The 20,763-nt window shown below is 44.1% G+C and overlaps 1 protein-coding gene across 1 annotated transcript in view; it reads left to right on the top strand.

Moving 5' to 3' along the window:
• The window catches only part of ell (elongation factor RNA polymerase II), a 51,173-nt gene extending 31,036 nt beyond the window's left edge, over positions 1 to 20,137 (top strand). The window contains exons 4-12 of the mRNA XM_056277176.1: positions 29 to 192; positions 5,586 to 5,836; positions 6,180 to 6,304; positions 13,575 to 13,665; positions 14,816 to 15,440; positions 15,979 to 16,045; positions 16,404 to 16,575; positions 16,758 to 16,802; positions 16,901 to 20,137. Coding sequence (XP_056133151.1) covers positions 29 to 192; positions 5,586 to 5,836; positions 6,180 to 6,304; positions 13,575 to 13,665; positions 14,816 to 15,440; positions 15,979 to 16,045; positions 16,404 to 16,575; positions 16,758 to 16,802; positions 16,901 to 17,017 — 1,657 coding nt within the window. The 3' untranslated portion in view covers positions 17,018 to 20,137. The remainder of the gene's footprint in view (positions 1 to 28; positions 193 to 5,585; positions 5,837 to 6,179; positions 6,305 to 13,574; positions 13,666 to 14,815; positions 15,441 to 15,978; positions 16,046 to 16,403; positions 16,576 to 16,757; positions 16,803 to 16,900) is intronic.
• Positions 20,138 to 20,763: the final 626 nt, after the last annotated feature.

Genomic DNA, 20,763 nt, shown 5'->3' with positions numbered 1-20,763 from the left:
TGTGATCTTCATGTCTGTGTCTTGACAGTGAGGGAAACATTCAGCTGGACTGTCTGGCGGGGATCCAGGACAAGATCACCGTATGTGCTACAGATGACTCCTACCAGAAGGCCAGGCAAAGCATGGCCCAGGCCGAGGAGGAGACCCGCAGCAGGGGTGCCATCGTCATCAAGCCTGGGGGAAGATACGTAGGTGAGGAGCCGTGGTGCACGCATGCACAGACTCATCTAGCTAACATACGTCAGTCACCATTTTCAGTCTCACTCACAGAAACACAAGATTCGCACACACCTGCATGAATGATAAAACCTATAACTACCATGTGAAATGAATCAGACTGTGGAGGGTAGGACTGTCCACCTGTCATCCACGACGATCACCTCACGCCCTTTTACTCTCACCGGAACGTTTCTCCTGAGATTTAGGTTGAGCCTGCACGCTGAAGAAGAATCTATTTTTACCATTTGGTTCGCCTGTCGTGATGTTGGTGATGTCAACATTTATATGACGGTTACCGTTGTCATCAGACGATAGAAATTCAAGAGTGAAAAGCTTCTTAATGAGGCTGCCAAAAAGTGATGGCGTTGTTGGCTGTAACCTTACAAGTTCTTCAGGTATTTATAGCCTCGCTGACCTGATGAGCAGTCTCCCACTGGGCCAGACAGTGTTTGGACCTAGGGCTGTATAGGAGAGAGCTAGTAAACTGCCAGCATGCTTCATCCGTAACCAGAACCTTATTGAATTTGATGATGGTCGGTCCCCACCAGTCAAGCATATAGTGTGTGAGATGCATGCACGCAGTTGAGCTCGTGCGTACACACTGCTGACCTCCCACTGTGATCGTGTCTTGGAGAGAATGAGTCTCTTATCCTTCTTTCCCTAAAGCTATGGATGCCATTTAGACACACACACACACACACACACACACACACACACACACACACACACACACAGGAAAAAGGGAGATGTCACTGAGCATAACGCATCAACTTACAGGCTTCTTGTTTTGCTTTCAGACCTGTATTCTAAAGCACATCCTGCGAAAGTCGAGTTAAAAACTGCAGCGGCACTGCCTCATTGCCTAGAAATAAAAAAAGACATTCAGTAAAGTAGACCAGTGTTAGTTTTTTCACTCCTCAGCAATGAGTCATAAATTGTTTAGTTCATGTTTGCTGTGGACCCAAACTGTGTTTTATTCTTAGTGGGAGGTAATGCACGATTCAGCTGAGCCTGATTCACCTGAAAAAAAGGTTGAGGAGTGAAGGGAAAGATGAGAGTTTAGATTTGTAATGGAAGAATAGAGCAAGGGTAGGCAAGACCAGTGAGTGAGAGGTCTCTGTGACTCATCTGCATGTTTAGCCAGCTAGCATCATAGAACTGCAGGAGATGTTAACAAAAATAAACATGACTATCGGTCAGATGGCTCAGTACTGATGCCTTGATGTTTGTTTGTGTTGTGTGGTAGGCTTGACTGATTGGACAAATATATTGGCAATGGGGCGTCCAGGTAGCGTGGTGGTCTATTCATTGCCTGCCAACACGGGGATCGCCGGTTTGAATCCCTGTGTTACCTCCGGCTTGGTTGGGCGTCCCTACATACACAATTGGCCGTGTCTGCGGGTGGGAAGCCGGATGTGGGTATGTGTCGTGGTCGCTGCACTAGCGCCTCCTCTGGTCAGTCGGGGCGCGTGTTCAGGGGGGAGGGGGAACTGGGGGGGGGTAGCGTGATCCTCCCACACACTACGTCCCTCTGGTGAAACTCCTCACTGTTGGGTGAAAAGAAGCAGCTGGCGACTCCTCATGTATCGGAGGAGGCATGTGGAAGTCTGCAGCCCTCCCCAGCTCAGCAGAGGGGATGGAGCAGCGACCGGGATGGCTCTGAAGAATGGGGTAATTAGCCGGATACAACTGGAAGAAAAAGGGGAAGAAATCCCCCAAAATAAATATATATATATATATATACACTCACTGGCCACTTTATTAGGTACACCTTGCTAGTACCGGGTTGGACCCCCTTTTGCCTTCAGAACTGCCTTAATCCTTCGTGGCATAGATTCAACAAGGTACTGGAAACATTCCTCAGAGAGTTTGGTCCATATTGACATGATAGCATCACGCAGTTGCTGCAGATTTGTCGGCTGCACATCCATGATGCGAATCTCCTGGTCCACCACATCCCAAAGGTGCTCTATTGGATTGAGATCTGGTGACTGTGGAGGCCATTTGAGTACAGTGAACTCATTGTCATGTTCAAGAAACCAGTCTGAGATGATTCGAGCTTTATGACATGGCGCGTCATCCTGCTGGAAGTAGCCATCAGAAGATGGGAACACTGTGGTCATAAAGGGATGGACATGGTCAGCAACAATACTCAGGTAGGCTGTGGCGTTGACACGATGCTCAATTGGTACTAAGGGGCCAAAAGTGTGCCAAGAAAATATCCCCCACACCATTACACCACCACCACCAGCCTGAACCGTTGATACAAGGCAGGATGGATCCATGCTTTCATGTTGTTAACGCCAAATTCTGACCCTACCATCTGAATGTCGCAGCAGAAATCGAGACTCATCAGACCAGGCAACGTTTTTCCAATCTTCTATTGTCCAATTTTGGTGAGCCTGTGCGAATTGTAGCCTCAGTTTCCTGTTCTTAGCTAACAGGAGTGGCACCCGGTGTGGTCTTCTGCTGCTGTAGCCCATCTGCCTCAAGGTTCGACGTGTTGTGCGTTCAGAGATGCTCTTCTGCATACCTCGGTTGTAATGAGTGGTTATTTGATTTACTGTTGCCTTTCTATCAGCTCGAACCAGTCTGGCCATTCTCCTCTGACCTCTGGCATCAACAAGGCATTTTCGCCCACAGAACTGCCGCTCACTGGATATTTTCTCTTTTTCGGACCATTCTTTGTAAACCCTAGAGATGGTTGTGCGTGAAAATCCCAGTAGATCAGCAGTTTCTGAAATACTCAGACGAGCCCGTCTGGCACCAACAACCATGCCACGTTCAAAGTCACTTAAATCACCTTTCTCCCCCATTCTGATGCTCGGTTTGAACTGCAGCAGATTGTCTTGACCATGTCTACATGCCTAAATGCATTGAGTTGCTGCCATGTGATTGGCTGATTAGAAATTTGCGTTAACTAGCAGTTGGACGGGTGTGCCTAATAAAGTGGCCGGTGAGTGTATATATACCGGCAATGAGTGATTGGCTGAGTCCAATCAGCAGTTGTTTTGTTTTGTTTTTTCGCCCCCCCCCCCTAATTTAATGGTCTGCCTCCTTGAGAATTCAACTCGGTACATAATTAACCTGTAAAGCGCAATTCAAAGCGTGCGTGAATAGGAACTGGCAGTGGGAGTTGGGCTACATGCACGTTCTTGTTGCACTGATTTCCGACGAGTGTTTCACAAACAGGGCAGTGACTGCACTGAGTAACTGACAAATTTAGCCGTCTTTAGTGGTTTCTGTCGAAACGATTGATGCTGAAAAGCAACGTCAGTTCATAATTCATGTTTGGGAACTAGACCAAAAACTGTATGTGCAGTTGTGAACCCTGATCATTTAATAACATAGTGACATCATCCCCAACTGTTTATTCATTTGGAGGCTGCAAGCTGAGGCGTCCTTCTCTAATGTCATCAGACCCCCCCCCCCAAATCATGTCGGAGAGCTGTTCAACCTGTCTACAGCTTTTTTAACCTAACCTTGTTTACAACTTATTGTTTAACAAAGCTCTCATGGTGATTTATTTTGTTTAATGGAGGAAGAGTAGCCTATAGGCTGTAATGTTTTAGTAAAATTAGATTTTCACATTAACGCTCGTGCAAATTGGTAGTTTCAGAATCTTTTGCCAGCACTACTCATTTGCAAAGAGGTCACATTACTTCATTTAGGTCCTTCGGCTTGCCGGTTGTGTCCAGTTTAAAACCAAAATAATCCTGTCCGGGTAGTGTAGCGGTCTATTCTGTTGCCTACCAACACGGGGATCTTCGGTTCAAATCCCAGTGTTACCTCCGGCTTGGTCGGGCGTCCCTGCAGACACAATTGGCCGTGTCTGCGGCAGGGAAGCCAGATGTGGGTATGTGTCCTGGTCGCTGCACTAGTGCCTCCTCTGGTCAGTCGGGGCGCCTGTTCAGGGGGGAGGGGGAACTGGGGGAATAGCGTGATCCTCCCACGCACTGCGTCCCCCTGGTGAAACTCCTCACTGTCAGGTGAAAAGAAGCGGCTGGCGACTCCACATGTATCGGAGGAGATGTGGTAGTCTGTGGCCCTCCCCGGATCGGCAGAAGGGGTTGAGCAGAGACCGGGATGGCTTGGAAGAGTGGGATAATTGGCTGGGTATGATTGGGGAGAGGAAAAAAAGGGGGGGGGGTCCAAAAAAATAAATAAAAATAAACTCCCAAATAGGAGATTTTGCATTCTTTTTCCCAATGAGCTCCTACATGATTGCAACCGCTGAAAATGGCCGGTGCGCACCGGCCATGGCAATCACCAGTTGTTGGGCTGACGGTGGCCAGTAGGAAAATTTTGACACATCGCCCAACCCTACTGTGTGGCTTCCTTCTTGGGAGAGGTAGCTAAAAAATGCTAGGGGTGATATCTTACTGTCAACATTTAAAAACTGTTGTGGCTTGGGGCTTTTATGAGTAATCGAATAGCTGGGGTAGCTAACAAAAAAAGTCTGGATTACAATTTACTGCCTTCAAAGCTCGGTTTGATATCTTTCTGCATGTCTAAACATCCTTGGGCATGCAGAACAGCAGTGAAGTGTTCAGGTGATCATTACTGTTGCATGTCGATGACGCAGCGAATTATTTGAGTCATGAAAATGGAGGAAAGCGAAGATTAACAAAAAGAAGAGGCAAACGCCAAAAAAATGACAGAAAATGTTCAAATTTCAGTGCTTTGGCCATCTAGAAAAGCCGCTATATAAATGTAATTATTATTATTATTATAAAGTTTGGGACCATTTTTTTTAAATGCAGTGGTCTTGCTAACAGTGCAAAGTTGGATTCGCTTACAACAGCACATTGTGCAGCACCTCAACAGGAATCATCCTGCCTACAAATTTATGTTTATTTGATTGCTGTCTTTCTGTATACTCAATGTCATGTACATTAAAAGCTGTAAATCCAACAGGGACGAGAGAAAATGGACCAGAAGTAAAAAAAGAAAAAAAGAAAAGGCAAATCACATAGAGGAAGATATTACAATATAGTGGGCAACAGGGGCAAACCAGAGTGTAAATTATCGACCAGAGTTAATCTTGTGTTATATTGTTGCCCTAAAATAAAGCCTTTAAAGTACTTTTTTTTTCTTATGATAAATTTGATTAATCGTCAGAATAATCAATAGTATACTCGATTACCAAAATAGCCATTGGTGATAGTCCTGCTATGGTTTTGATTTAGTAAGACAGTGTGAAATTGAATTATTGAAATCTCTAGTCAGACAGCATCATCACAGTATCTGTGATTCTAGTGAAGTATAACGCTGTTTATTCTGTCATCTGACCTACCTGATCTATCAAAATCCATTACCATTTCCAACTTCTCTGATATCAAACCTGCCTCTCATCTACACTCTAGGTAAAAAAGTTCAAATCCGGAAGCCGGCCCCGGGCTTATCGGACATTGCCCCATCGCGACGGACATCCCGGCCAGTTATCATCTCAAGCAGTACGTTGAAGAAAAGCGCAGCACAGCAGAGGCCGCTCCGAGAGCGCCTCACACACCTGCTGGCTCTCAAGCCTTATAGGAAGCCAGAGCTCATCCTGAGGCTGCAGAAAGATGGCCTCTCACAACAAGACAAGGACTCCCTGGACAACCACCTGCAACAGGTCCTACTTGTGTACACACACACACACACACACACACACACACACACACACACACACACATTTTGCCACCGTGTTGTCACAGACACACATATACATGCAGGCCTGAACTGCTAACTTAAGGCTGTGTCAGTATCGTGGCCTGAGGAAGATCTGACTGATCGAAATATTGCAAATAAATTAGTGCTTGGGAGCAATATAGTACAGACCTTACTCCTTAATTCTAGTTTTGCAAATTTTGTCTTGCACCTTAATGATGTGTTCTGGCTGTGTGCATACTTGGTTCCTCTTCTGTATCAGTATAGTCTCCATTGCTCGTGGCTGAATCTCATGTCTCAACTTTCAGGTGGCGAACCTGAATGGGAGGGACAACACCTTCACATTGAAGGACTCCTTGTTTAAGGACATCCAGAGGGACTGGCCGGGCTACACTGAGGGAGACCAGCAGCTCCTAAAGAGAATCCTCGTTAGGTATGTGAGCAACAGTTGTCCGATGGAAATCAGGCCTGCTGCACGTTCACTGTGGTGCTCATCTTTTTATCTTAGTTTTCTACCAAACATTGAATAATACAAGTGTCTACATTAGTTATTTACTTAGTTCTTGATAGAGATGCTGATAATGTGTATTTAGAAGAGAATTATGCCCAAGGTTGTGTCATCAAGACTGATGGTTGTATTGTGATGATTGTCTTGTTAAAGAATGATTACAGAGGGTGGTGGTTCTGGGAAGTGAGGATTGTTGAGCCACCAAACATTCCCTAAACTCCATACCCACTTGTCATACCTAACATACCTGCACTCGGTACTCTTCCCTTTAAAAACCTTTACTAAAGTTTTCAATTAGAGGTCTGGTGTGAGAAATATTTTAGATCAGATCCTTTGTTTCAAATGGCATAGCCCCTGCCGTGCTGAACTGTTCTGTACCCAGGTATGAGAAGTCAACCATTTCCAGTCTATAGGATGATAGGCGGCTCTGTGTCCCTGGGAAGGTTTCTGTGCTTTCCACTGAATTTAGTGTAACTGTTCTCTTTGTTGACAGCAAAGGCCACTAGCCTCCCTCCCAAGTGGAAAAATCTGGTTTCTCAAGATCTGGGGCAGCGAGGAAAAGCCAGCTCCCAGCCATCTATATATAGATCAGGCAGCACTGCCCAGAGCTTAGTTTGGGTTTACTGAGAGGACTTGAAATGTTTTGGATGCAGTTAAGTAGGAATAGTTCACATTCTCCACGATAAGTCTAGATGTTCCTGTGGTTAAAGCCACTTGGGACAGCTATCGTGCAAAGGATTTTTGGTATTCATGCGCACACACACAGTGTGTGTATGCATCTAAGTGTGTGAGAGCACTCACACGTACACCCAATATTTTGTGTGCCGAAATATGCATGTGCGTGCACATGCAACCTATTTGTGTCACTGTGTGTTTATGTCTCCTTACTGTACTTTGAGCCCTGTTGGTTAGTTTATCAGCTGACTAACAGCCATAGTCTTTCACCCAACACCCCCCCCCCCGCTCCTCTACTGAGTTTTGAGCTGCAGCAGTCAGTCTCGCAGGAGTAGCTCAGCAAAATGATTGGAAGGCCCGTGATGCAACAGTGTTCCAGCACATGCTGATCCATGTGTGCGGTGGCACTGGTCCAAGGTCCACCCATATCAGTCCGCCTGCTGTCTCACTCCTAGCCAGTGGTGTCCTCGTCTTTATTAAATGGCTGCCTGTCTGTCTGACTGTCTCACTCAGTTTGATTAGCTTGTTGACAACTAGCTTTCCCTTAACCTGTGCGTGCTCCCCAGGTCCGCCTGGCTGACTGCCAGGCTGCCTCTCTGACTGCCTATTTGCCTTGTTGTACTAAACCCCTAACTCAACCAGGGGTGGGGCATTTTCTAGACGCAGTGTGGCCCACTGCCCCCTACTGTCAATGTACTTGACTGAGGCAGAAGTGCCTCTTTCTGAGCAGAGTTCTTATCTTCTCTTTTCATCACGTAAGCAACTTCTAAATATGTTCCTTCAAGTGTCCACTAACATGGACCAAATTCTTTTCATCAGTTACATGGCTGTTGGTGGGACCTCCCAGCAGTCCACAAATCCTAATCTCAGTGGGTGGCCATCACACCGCATATTGATTTGGTGTGGTCCAAGTCAGTGAAGGTGAAAGACTATATCTTGATTGGTTAGGGTGACTTGAAGACTTTAAAATTGCAAAGTTCTCTGATGTTGCCTGTTTACACGCTGCTATTGTGTGACAGATTGGTCCGACGATGTACTGGAGTACATTGTCGGACCAGAGTTGTGTGCATCATAATAAATCTAAACGACAGTACAAGAAGAGGAAAAGGACAGATTGCAGTGCCAGGTCATGAGACGGCAACAGTCATGTGCATCTGATACAACCACTAAATTAAGGAGGCATAAGAGTTTAATGGCTGTTCTACAGCAGTCCACTATCATTTAGGGATCCTGTTTCACGTTCGGTCTGTGGACCTGCCTTCCAGTTCTAGATGCATTTGTCTGAGATTCTTGAACAAATTAGCTGTTTCCAAGTGGATTTGATTAGCAGTTACAGCTCTACCATGTCCACCCGTCTACCATGCCCAACACCCTTTGAAGAAAGGGCACTGAAGAGTGGTTGAGCACAAAATGACTTGATCCCAGGGAAATGGACACCTTAATTGAAGCGTGCGTGCGTGTCAGTGTTAGTCAATGAAAAGTGATGAAAATATGTCATACGCCCTTTTTTTACTTTCAAGCAGATGATGATTGACTAAAATATCCTTAAAAAAAGTAATTACAACTAAATTCCTTCTCAATTAAGGTTGATGATAACACGATGAAATTAAAATACTATCAGTGACTACACTGATGAGCCAAAACATTTTGACCACCTTCCTAATGTGCTCTTGGTCCACTGTGTGCTGCCAAAACAGCGTCAACCTGCTGAGGTTGCTACAAGACCCCTGAAGTGTTCCTGTGGTATCTGGCACCATAACATTAGCAGCAGATATTCAAGTCCTGTAGGTTGCGAGGTGGAGCTGCTGTGGATTGGACTTGTCGGTCAGGCACATCCCACAGATTCTCAATCGGATTGAGATCTGGCAGATTTGGAGGCCAGGGCAACGCCTTGAACACTTCATCATATTCCTCAAGCCATTCCCGAACAATATGTACAGTGTGGCAGGGTGCATTATCCTGCTGAAAGTGGCCACTGCCATCAGGGAATACCATTGCTATGAAGGGGTGTACCTGGTCTGTAACAATGATTAGGTAGGTGGCACATGTCAAATTGACGTCCACTGGGCCGGACTCAGGTTTTCCCTGCAGAACATTGCCCAGAGCCTCATACTCCCTCCACCAGCTTGTCGTCTTCCCACAGTGCATCCTGGTGCCATCTTTTCCCCAGGTAAATCTTAGACACGTACACAGCCATCCACGTGATCAAAAAAGGAAACGGAATTATCGGACCAGACGACCTTCTTCTACTGCTCCATGGTCCAGTTTGAACTAGGGCTGGGTATTGGCAAGGACGATACGCATCACGATACATGGGTTACGATACGATTTTATCACGATACATTACAGTATGATACAGATTGTGATACACTGCAATACTCTACATAGTAATTTACTGTAAATTTAAAAATATAGCTGAAAATGCAACTTGCTGTGTACAACCTGGGTAGTGTAATATTTACATCACATTATTTTTCCTCTCAAAATGAGAGGACAAGTTTGCCCTGTGATAGCTTGGCGGCCTGTCCAGGGTGTCTCCCCGCCTGCCGCCCAATGACTGCTGAGATAGGCTCCAGCATCCCCGTGACCCTGAGAGCAGGATAAGCGGTTTGGATAATGGATGGAATGGAGGACAAATTGAGTCAAAACTATTTAATTCAAAATTTCCATAATTTATTAGAACGGTATTTGCATTGCACAGTGCACACTGTGCCACTGAACACATTGAGCTGAAATGTAGATGCCATAACATCTGAAAATAGTGTGCATTTTAAGTATTTTTGTGTCAGAGAACACGCTGAACTCAAATGCAATGTAGATGCCATAACATCTGAAAATAGTGTGCATTTTAAGTAGTGTGCATTTTAAGTATTCTTGTGTCAGAGAACACGCTGAACTCAAATGCAATGTAGATGCCATAACATCATAAAATCAAGTACATGTTAATTATTCTTGGTGTCACTGAACACATTGAACATAAATCCATGAATAATCTTTTTTGAATGTATCGATATGAGGGGCTGGAAAATCAGCAAAGTATTTTAGATTTTTTTTTTTTTACGCAGCTCTACTTCCAATGCTTGTGTGCCCACTGTAGGGACATGTGCCACAGTAGACCTTCTGTCGGTTCGGACCAGATGGGATAGCTTTCATTGCCCTCACACATCGATGAATCTTTGGTGCCCAACACCCTGTCACCGGTTTGTGGTTTGTCCCTCCTCATACCACTGTCAGTAGGTACTCGCCACTGCTCACCGGGAGCACCCTACAGGCCTTCCCGTTTAAGAGAAGCTCTGACCCAGTAGTCTGGCCGTAAAAATTTGGCCCTTGTCAAAGTTGCTCAGGTCTTTACTCCTGCCCATTTCTCCTGTAACCAACATGTTGACTACTAGAACTGGTTTGTTGCATACCATCTAATCTCCCAGACCTTGACACATGCGCTTGTTCGGAGATGATCGACGTTATTCGGTTCACCTGTGAGTGGTCATAATGTTTTGGCTCATCAGTGTAGCTCGTGATTGTTTTCTCTGTCAGAGGTCCAGTCGAATTTGAAATTTAGTTGGACCAAAACGGCCAAATTTGTTTTGCCGGGGGCTTGAGAGCCTTTACGCTACATGAGTAGCTACTAAAATTCACCAGCACCAAACAAACGTGGTGCAGAAATGGAAGCCCCGTTTGGTTTATACATCAATCACATTTGTTTTATTAAATGATGTAGCTGATTAAGGGGTTGAGGTGGAAGAGTACCATTGTGTATAATTTTTAATTTAAGTTTGCAACAAAGATGTTACAAATACAGCAGGGCTGCTATCTTTTTGAAATGGTTTGGAGTGAGATTGTGTGAGTGGGTTGGTGTTGCAGTTTCACATTTTTCATGACTTGGAGACAGTACAATCTCTGTCCCTCAGTCTTTCTCTCTGACTCTCTCTCCCTCACAGGATTTTGTGATCTGTTGTAGTCCATGGTGTTTCATTTCTATGAACCCTTGCTAACCATCAAACTAAAAGACTTCATTACCCATACTACACCAAATTACGCAGTTCTAGAATTTCACTCGCTGCTTCTCTATTTGTTTTTGTAGAAACCCCTGATTAAATATATATATATATATATATATATATATATATATATATATATATATATATATATATATACACTACCGTTCAAAAGTTTGGGATCACCCAAACAATTTTGTGTTTTCCATGAAAAGTCACACTTATTCACCACCATATGTTGTGAAATGAATAGAAAATAGAGTCAAGACATTGACAAGGTTAGAAATGATTTGTATTTGAAATAAGATTTTTTTTACATCAAACTTTGCTTTCGTCAAAGAATCCTCCATTTGCAGCAATTACAGCATTGCAGACCTTTGGCATTCTAGCTGTTAATTTGTTGAGGTAATCTGGAGAAATTGCACCCCACGCTTCCAGAAGCAGCTCCCACAAGTTGGATTGGTTGGATGGGCACTTCTTTGAGCAGATTGAGTTTCTGGAGCATCACATTTGTGGGGTCAATTAAACGCTCAAAATGGCCAGAAAAAGAGAACTTTCATCTGAAACTCGACAGTCTATTCTTGTTTTTAGAAATGAAGGCTATTCCATGCGAGAAATTGCTAAGAAATTGAAGATTTCCTACACCGGTGTGTACTACTCCCTTCAGAGGACAGCACAAACAGGCTCTAACCAGAGTAGAAAAAGAAGTGGGAGGCCGCGTTGCACAACTGAGCAAGAAGATAAGTACATTAGAGTCTCTAGTTTGAGAAACAGACGCCTCACAGGTCCCCAACTGGCATCTTCATTAAATAGTACCTGTTAGAGCCTGTTTGTGCTGTCCTCTGAAGGGAGTAGTACACACCGGTGTAGGAAATCTTCAATTTCTTAGCAATTTCTCGCATGGAATAGCCTTCATTTCTAAGAACAAGAATAGACTGTCGAGTTTCAGATGAAAGTTCTCTTTTTCTGGCCATTTTGAGCGTTTAATTGACCCCACAAATGTGATGCTCCAGAAACTCAATCTGCTCAAAGAAGTGCCCATCCAACCAATCCAACTTGTGGGAGCTGCTTCTGGAAGCGTGGGGTGCAATTTCTCCAGATTACCTCAACAAATTAACAGCTAGAATGCCAAAGGTCTGCAATGCTGTAATTGCTGCAAATGGAGGATTCTTTGACGAAAGCAAAGTTTGATGTAAAAAAAATCTTATTTCAAATACAAATCATTATTTCTAACCTTGTCAATGTCTTGACTCTATTTTCTATTCATTTCACAACATATGGTGGTGAATAAGTGTGACTTTTCATGGAAAACACAAAATTGTTTGGGTGATCCCAAACTTTTGAACGGTAGTGTATATATATATAAAATTTTGTTTTATTTGATTCTCATTTTATGCTTGAATAAAACTGGATTCTTTGCCACTTACATAGCAAGCACAGCATGAGAAAATGACTGTTTAACTTGTGCTTTTTACGCAGGGACTTCAGATTTTGGTGTCAGTGCATGAGAGTTGACCCATATGTACAGTGAATAAAGTATGACTTAAATTAAAATGGCAATGAGAAGACTGAGACCACCAGAGGTTTGGTCGCTTTAACAGTAGTTGGAGGTACAGCAGGTTGTCTGTTAACTGGAGGGTTGCCTGTTTGATCCTCAGCTCCTCCTTGCAAAAATGTTGAGGTGTACCTGAGCAAAACACTTCACCCCTAACTACTCCTGATGAGCTGGCTTTTATCTTGATATCTTATCTATCTATCTGTCTATTTATCTATCTATATCTATATCTATATATATATATATATTGCATGGTTGACACCACCATTGGTGTGTGTGTGTGTGTGGCGATGGGTGGGTGAATGTGAGGCATTAATTAATTGTAAAGTGCTTTGAGTGGCTGTTGCAGATAGAAAAGTGTTTTATGGGCATCCAGGTAGTGTAGCGGTCTATTCCATTGCCTACCAACATGGGTATCTTACCTCCAGCTTGGTCAGGTGTCCCTACAGACACAATTGGCGGTGTCTGTGGGTGGGAAGCCAGATGTGGGTATGTGTCCTGGTCGCTGCACTAGTGCCTCCTCTGGTCGGTCGGGGCGCCTGTTCGGGGGGGAGGGGGAACTGGGGGGGGGTAGCGTGATCCTCCCATGCGCTATGTCCCCCTGGCGAAACTCCTCACTGTCAGGTGAAAAGAAGCGTCTGGCGACTTCACATGTATCGGAGGAGGCATGTGGTAGTCTGTAGCCCTCCCCGGATCGGCAGAGGGTGTGGAGCAGTGACCGTGAAGGCTCGGAAGAGTGGGGTAATTGGCCGTATACAATTGGGGAGAAAAATCCAAAAAGAAAAAAAAAAGACGAGTGTTTTATAGAATGCAATCCATTTACCATTTAACCAGTAATTTGACTAAATTAAAATAAAAGAACTTAAAAAGTGGCAGGAACTATTTGTCACCCTTTGGCAAAAGACTTGCCTAAGACTAGACTAAATTTAAAAATGGGTGTCAGAATTAACACTGATGTGTGTTCTTTCAGGAAACTATCCCACTCACAAAACACCCCTGCCACTCCGCCAGAGAACCCGGTGAGCCCTCCCAAAGAGCTGGCCAGCAACTCCCCCTCACAGGTGAGTTCTGTGTTCATTATTCTTCATTATTCTGCCTTCTCTCTCTGTCTACCTTGTGTGTCATTCTAGTGCGTGATTTTTCTGAATGAGTTCTGGTATCTATATTTCCCACTAACTGTTCTGGTTTCCTCTTTTATAGCCCTTAATGCTATTTGGAGGAACCATAATTTTCCTATTATTGTTCTTGTTAGTCTGTCCTGCTCCTCTTCTCGGTAGGCCAGTCCTGACAGAGCTCTCCCCAGTGTTTACACCTCAGTTAGGTAGTAGGTGGAGCTGGTCTGTGGTATTAATAGCTCCTTCCTCCCAGGGGACACACACACCTCAGATACCCAATGTCCCTTACCTTCCGCTCCCTCCCTCTGTATGTATTAACACACACACACACACACACACACACACACACACACACACACACACACACACACACACACACACACACACACACACACACACACACACACACGCAAGCAAGCAAACAGTAGCTCAGGCACTTGCCTTGCTTCACCGGTCTAAAAGGAGCACCACAACAAGCTGGTTGTGTGTGAACAGTGCGGTCTCAGATTTGGTGAAGGATGGTTCAGGGAGTGCTGCCAAAGCAAACAGGTTAAGGAGCTGTGCAGGTCCAAACGGAGCTCCACACTGGTCCCTGCTGTTATTTCAGAGCCCTAAGTCTTCCTGTTGGGAGAGTCAACCGCATGGAGATTAGGTCAGCCTCTCCCAAAATCATTGCCATGGGCCGGGTCAAGCAAGGCATGTTTATAACATAATCCCTATTATTGTGCAGAGAGAGAGGGCACAGTCATCATGAGCCTCCCCGACCCTAAGACTACAGAGACTGATTCTGACCTGCCTGTCCCTTTCACCTTTCTTTCTTCAATTTTGAATGCACCACCAGACCACTCACCACCTTCCTGTCCTTCATGCTTCAGACCATATTTGTTTGCTCGGATTTGTTTTCCTTGCTTGGTCTCTAGATTCCCACAAGGTGAATTATCTGGAGACTAAAAGTCTGTATCTTGGTGTATTAATAACACATTTCCCCCCGGTTTTAATTCTTTATTTTTTTCCTTCCCTCCCTCACTGAGGTGGAACAAGTTCATACTGAACCCTGTCTTAAGTTCAGCTACTAAAACTGCCATTTTTCTGCCAGAAACGGCCTGCTGGAGAGTTCATCGACCCTCTTGCCAACAAAAAGCCCAGGATATCACACATCGCCAGCAAGGCAGCAGCAGGGCCAATCAATGGCAAGCTCGGCTCTTCCATCGGGAGAGAAGCAGGTGGAACGCAGGCGGGGGCGGCGGTGTCTGTGTCAGACAGTGGTGTGACATCCAGCTCTCACCAGCTCCCCCTGCTGGACATACCACGTCCATTCGACCCACTGTCGGATGTCAGCAACGACTCCAGTCACAATGGGCGGGATTGTGAGGGCCAGGAGGCAGCAGTGTCCGAGAGGCTTGGCCAACTGCCCCCCATGTTCTCAGGCCCTACGGCGCTCTCTCTGCCCAATGTTGGCACCTCATCACCCAGACATACGGGCCCGGATGGCCCTCGGGATAAAAGTCCTCCATCCCTGCACGGCAAGTCCAAGAAGAAATCGAAAAAACACAAAGACAAGGATAAGAGCAAGGAAAAGGAGAAGGACAGAGAGAGGGAGCAAGAGAAAGGGAAGGAGAGGAAAGGAAGTGAGGAACCTGTGCCTGAGCCTAAAAGGACCTGTGAGATCAGTTCCAGCCCTGAGAACCTGAAAAGCAGCAGTATTCCACACAGAAGCACAGGTGAGACATCCACGTATAAACACACACACACACTTGCTTGCCCCAACTTCCCATGAGGTGATGTCTGATTTGACCTGACAGATCTGAGAGTATTTGCAAGTGTCATGGCCCGGCCACATCAGGTAACAGATATTTCAGGTGGTTGGGGAAATCCTTTATGACCTCATATGATGAGGAAAAACCACATAGTGACTGAGTAGTGACACGTCTCAGTGGCTAGTATATGACTCACCTGGGAAATGGAGACACCTACTGTTTGATATTATGGCATCTGTAACCACTTACCCACTCCCATATCCATGTGGGCTGGGGTCAAACAAAGGCATCACAAATATAGGAAGATTATATATATATAGAGCCTAGAGATGTGAATGTGGACTGGTGTAGCCCAAAAATCAGGCGTAATGATCGCCTTTGGGGCATCGACTCATCTGTTGCTCCACTGCGTAACTCTGCATATCAGTACATGTTATGAGTGTTTTCATTCTCAAGCTAAAGCCAGTTTCAGAATACACAACTTATTCTTTTTTTTTTGCAGATCTGAATGGAATGTGCAACAATACCAGTATTCCTTCGTCATCATCTGAGATGGCAGACTATTTAACGCAAGTATTTACTTTCAGCCTTGGTAGACTCTGCTGTTTCTGAGATGAAGAAACTCGGCTGTTTGTACTGAAAGCACCTTTCTCTCTCAACACCTCCTCTGTAACGCCAAATTACATCACGTTAAAAATTAAGCTCTGTTATGCATGGCACTGTTTCGGAGAGTTTATTGATAGCGCACACTTAATTTTTCCTTCACTGAATCCCCCGCTTTTCTTACTGTGTCTTTTGAAAGAGCCTTCAAACTCTCTCGCCACAACAAAACACAAATGGTGGGGAGCCAGGTGCCTATTTTTCAAAAGAACATTTCTGTGCCGAGAGCCTTTTCTCTCATTCCCTGTTTCATACCTCCTTTCACAGGAAGTACACAGTAATTGGCTCCCAGGAGCAGCGTCAGAACTATAAAAACGACTTCAATGCCGAGTACAGTGAGTACCGGGGCCTGCACGCGAGGATAGAGGGTATCACCCGACAGTTCACAGTACTTGACGCTGAGCTCAAACAACTCCAGCAAGGCACAGAAAAGTACAAGGTAGATTCCTATCAAAGATGGAGTGAATACTGTACACAAAGCCTTTCTGGCTCTTGATTATGAGCTGAAGTCAACTGACATGTCTGCTACATAATTTATCAGGCTGTATTTTTTTCTGTTGAATATAAATAGATTTGATTCATATCAGCTAACGTCCTTTTTTATGTGCTATCGTCTCACAGACAATCCACAATCAGATACTCCAAGAATATCGTAAAATAAAAAAGGTAGGTTCCCCTACTCTGGCTCACTTTGCCTTGCGCTTTAGCACTTCCACCTGTGCCTCTGGTCAGACTCTGACGCTCTTTCTCTCCCTCTCTTGCAGACTAATCCAAACTATAGCCAAGAGAAGAACCGCTGTGAATATCTCCACAACAAACTGGCACATATAAAGAAACTTATAGCCGAGTACGATCAACAGCACATTCAAAACTGGCACTAGTTATACTTTTTTTTTCTGCACCCCCCCCCTTGTTTTTTCTTCTTCCTGGAAACCAGGCAGAGAAAGGAAAACTCTGGATTCCGCTTGCTCTAAAAAGTACTTACGAAAGATGCTTTGAAGGGAGTATTCCCCTCATTGGGGCCAAAAGCACTAGTGAGGACTAATTAGACCATATGATCTTTTTTGTCTTTCTCACTCTTCTGTTGCTCATTTGAAGATGGGACTGTAGCTGGTTTGGTAATGCCCCACTATGTAGCTACACTGCATCCAGGAAAAGATCCTGTGTGGCTTTTCTTTTTTCTTTTTTTTTTCTCCCCCTCTCGGTTACCCACCCAACCTCCCCTGGTAGTGCACAGAGGTCTCTCAAAGTGTAGACATGGAACCGGTCAACTTTGGAGATCTAGTAATCTCTCCCAGTTTGCAGTTCGGAGGGAAGGGCGGGGGGGGGTGACACTGAAAATGGGGTCTATGAATTGTTTGCCAGATGCAAATGGTTTTGTTTGGAGTACAGAAAGAGAAAAATAGATGAGCCGAACTCCCCCCTCCCAGCCCGTATATTCAAATGGACTGTTCTGATGTTGAACTTATTTTACTGTTGTTTTTTTTTTTCCCCTTTTATAATTTATTTTGACATTCATAGGGGTAGTGAGTCTCTTAGAATTTTACGCTCCTCTCAATAGCAGTACTATAAAGCCGTTTCTCTTGTTTTGTGTCTTCACATCTTGAATGTCAGCCAGTATTTAATTCAAAAGCTGCCTTGGTCATCAGCTATTCATTTGCTGCGGTTGATTGTTTTGTTTTGTTTTTTTTGTTTTTTTTTTTCTTCCTTTCAAAGAGATAGAAACATCCCTGTTGATTAGATGAAGACAACACTATTAAATGTACGCGGTCAGGCACAGATGCCTGTGCTTGGCTTTTCTTAAAACCATGTGCAGATGTCTTACCGGGGTGACGTGTGAGAGCCGCCGTTACCTCAGATGCTGTTAGCAACACACACCTGAGCGATAACCGTGGCTGTGAAACACGGTCCCCTCCATCAGTTACGACGAGCCGCGACGCTTCTTCGTCACATGGTTCAAGCGGTGGTCCTTGATTTTGGCTTTTCACATATTGCGTCACTCGGGATGTAACACGGATTTATATGCAGCCCTGTCGATTGGTTGTCTATCGAGTCCAGTCCATGACAATTTAAGTTGCGGTTAAACTTATAAGTTATCTGAGCAGTAACATTGCCAGCCCGCATCATGCTTCAAGAAAGATCATTTAACTGAAAGATGATGTGGATATGATTGTAGCATAGATCCGCGGCATTGCGATCCTTTTCAACATCGCAGTGTGCCGAAATTTCGTTTTTTTGGAACCAGAGATTGGATACCCAACAGAAGTTACAGTCGCTGTAACCTTTAGATAATACTTAAGATTTTTTGTTTACAGTGTTTATAAAGATGATTAGAGCTTCTTGTTTTGTCCGCTCATCCTCCACATGGTAGCCATCAATATGACTGTTAAGGTGCTGTCATCCTTGCATAGTCTTTCAGGTGGGCCGGAGTCCTCCACCAGCAGTCTTGTGGCGTTTTCACACTGGCCAAAAAACCTGCTAACATCCGCCTTTGGTCAATGTAACATTCACCACCCAAGGCAAATGTTAGCGGGTTTTTTCAGCCAGTGTGAAAGGGGTATTAGTCTGCTTGGTAGACCTACTGCAGGGCCCCTGCTCCTAAGGCCTCTTAGAGAACCATGCACATCCATGATCAGATTTGCCTTTTCGAACATGATGATCAGTATTTACAAGGATTGCTTGGTGGCTCATTGTGGATCAGTGTTCTTCTCCAATGAGTGTTGGGAAGAAATTTAAAACATGTCCAAAGTCAGATTAGACGCACTACACCAGTTGTCACAGACCTTAACAAAAAAAACAAAAACAAAAAACAGATGATTAGGTTGAGTTTGGTTTAGTTAGCTAATGCCTTATGCATAGCAACCTTTTTTATGGGGATATAGGACAATTCAGCACTTTCCTTGCTAATCTTGCTGTTTAGTCCGATTGAAATTTTTTCTTTGTCCATTAGAGTGCATGCGGTATGAATGTGTTAAAATGACCAGTATTTGTACCTTTTACTTGAAACAACTGCCCAAGGACATGTACGTTTAAGCAAAGGCCTAGTTCAACTGTATTAATATGGAATTGATTAGACATGGCTCTGACCAGCATGTGTACCAAAGTGCTTACCGAGTTGGATTTAACCAAAACCCTTTTTCTCAAGACGCTGGCAAAAGAAGTTAATCCATTTCACAGGATTCCCTGCTTACATTTTTAATTTTAAGTTATTTATTTTTAATCTATGTTTTTAATATTCTCACCCAAACTGTTTGTTCCGAGAAGAGAGAGGGCTCTCTCCCTCACCTCCGATGAGATTTGCATGACTGGGCTCAGGCGTTTCGATGGTATTGCAGAGGTTTCATTCTCTCATAATGCAAAACACTACAACATGGCCAGCGTTCAGATATTCTGAGATCCATCACGGCAGTGCTGAATTACTACTGGGTCTATACCGAGGTTGGAACTGGGACTTCAGGACGTCTGGCTTGGGAAAGGAAAAGAGGAGGCCGTGGGAGTGGAGGAGGTGTCAATGTGAATGTCCGGTGAACAAGAGCAACACCCAGTACGGCCAAAAGAAAAGCCTTCTTTTCACTTTTCTTTCTGCGTGTATTTTTTTTTCCTCTAGAGACATTCTAATATGATTGCTGTATTACACCTCTATCATGGTCAACATCCATAGGAATCAATTCTACATCCGAAGAGATGGTAACAACAAAGGAAACTTTTTTTTTTTTTTTTTTTGCTCAGATATGGAGCAAATTGTTTGGCAGTGAACACATGCCAGCACAGGAATACTATTGTATGAGTTGATTGTGCCAAATGACCAGTTTGTAAAGGTTTTTGTTTTTTCTCTGATTAAATACATGCTGCTGTATAAGCAAAGAGGGCTTTGGAGAAGAGTCGTCTGAGATGTTGTCGCTAAAACCCAAAGCACGCTTTTTGAAACCATAAGGGACTGGGACTGAAATCGATTTTTATTTCAATAAAATTCTTTAAAATCCTCATTTGTGAAATTCTGAGCCAGTTGTTGCGGTCTCTCATTGTAATGAAGTTTTAATTTACAGTAACCTGTACCATTAGTAAGAAAGGCACCATCATCTAAAAAGACGGCAATACTTTCCACCCCAGAGTTTAGCTTTCACTCGGAGAATAACAACCACGTATTTACTTTGGCTCTTGCTGAATATGAATGGTCGTAGATGGAATTCCCTGTTTCTGGCTTGTTCCTGATCTCTACAAGAGAGAGCCATCACCCTGATATTTATGAGCCCAAATTACATGGATCTCTGACTTTTGACAAAATAAACAAAACACATGTCACTACTGCAACTGTTTACAAAGGGGTAGAATATCTCGGATGATTTCTTAACTGTGTAGACACCCTGCTTCTAAGACGTAAGCGTTCCCCTTAGCATTCCCATAGAAAGTTTACTTTCAGGGACTAGTGTATTTTTAGAAAATACTGGGCAACTTATTCCTTAATTTTCCATCCGCTATACATCTGTTGATTTTTTTTAAATATATCTATATATCTATATAGAGCTCTCATGGTCTTAATCCCCTGATTCACTTTGTTCAATATTAGTTCACATTCCTCTTACACAAATTGACCTGCAGTTGAGTTGATGTCCAGTAGGTGGCAGCA

The sequence above is a fragment of the Lampris incognitus genome, chromosome 3 (assembly GCF_029633865.1).
Source record: "Lampris incognitus isolate fLamInc1 chromosome 3, fLamInc1.hap2, whole genome shotgun sequence".
NCBI classification, from domain to species: Eukaryota; Metazoa; Chordata; class Actinopteri; order Lampriformes; family Lampridae; genus Lampris; species Lampris incognitus.
This window is presented reverse-complemented; position numbering and strand designations above follow the sequence as displayed.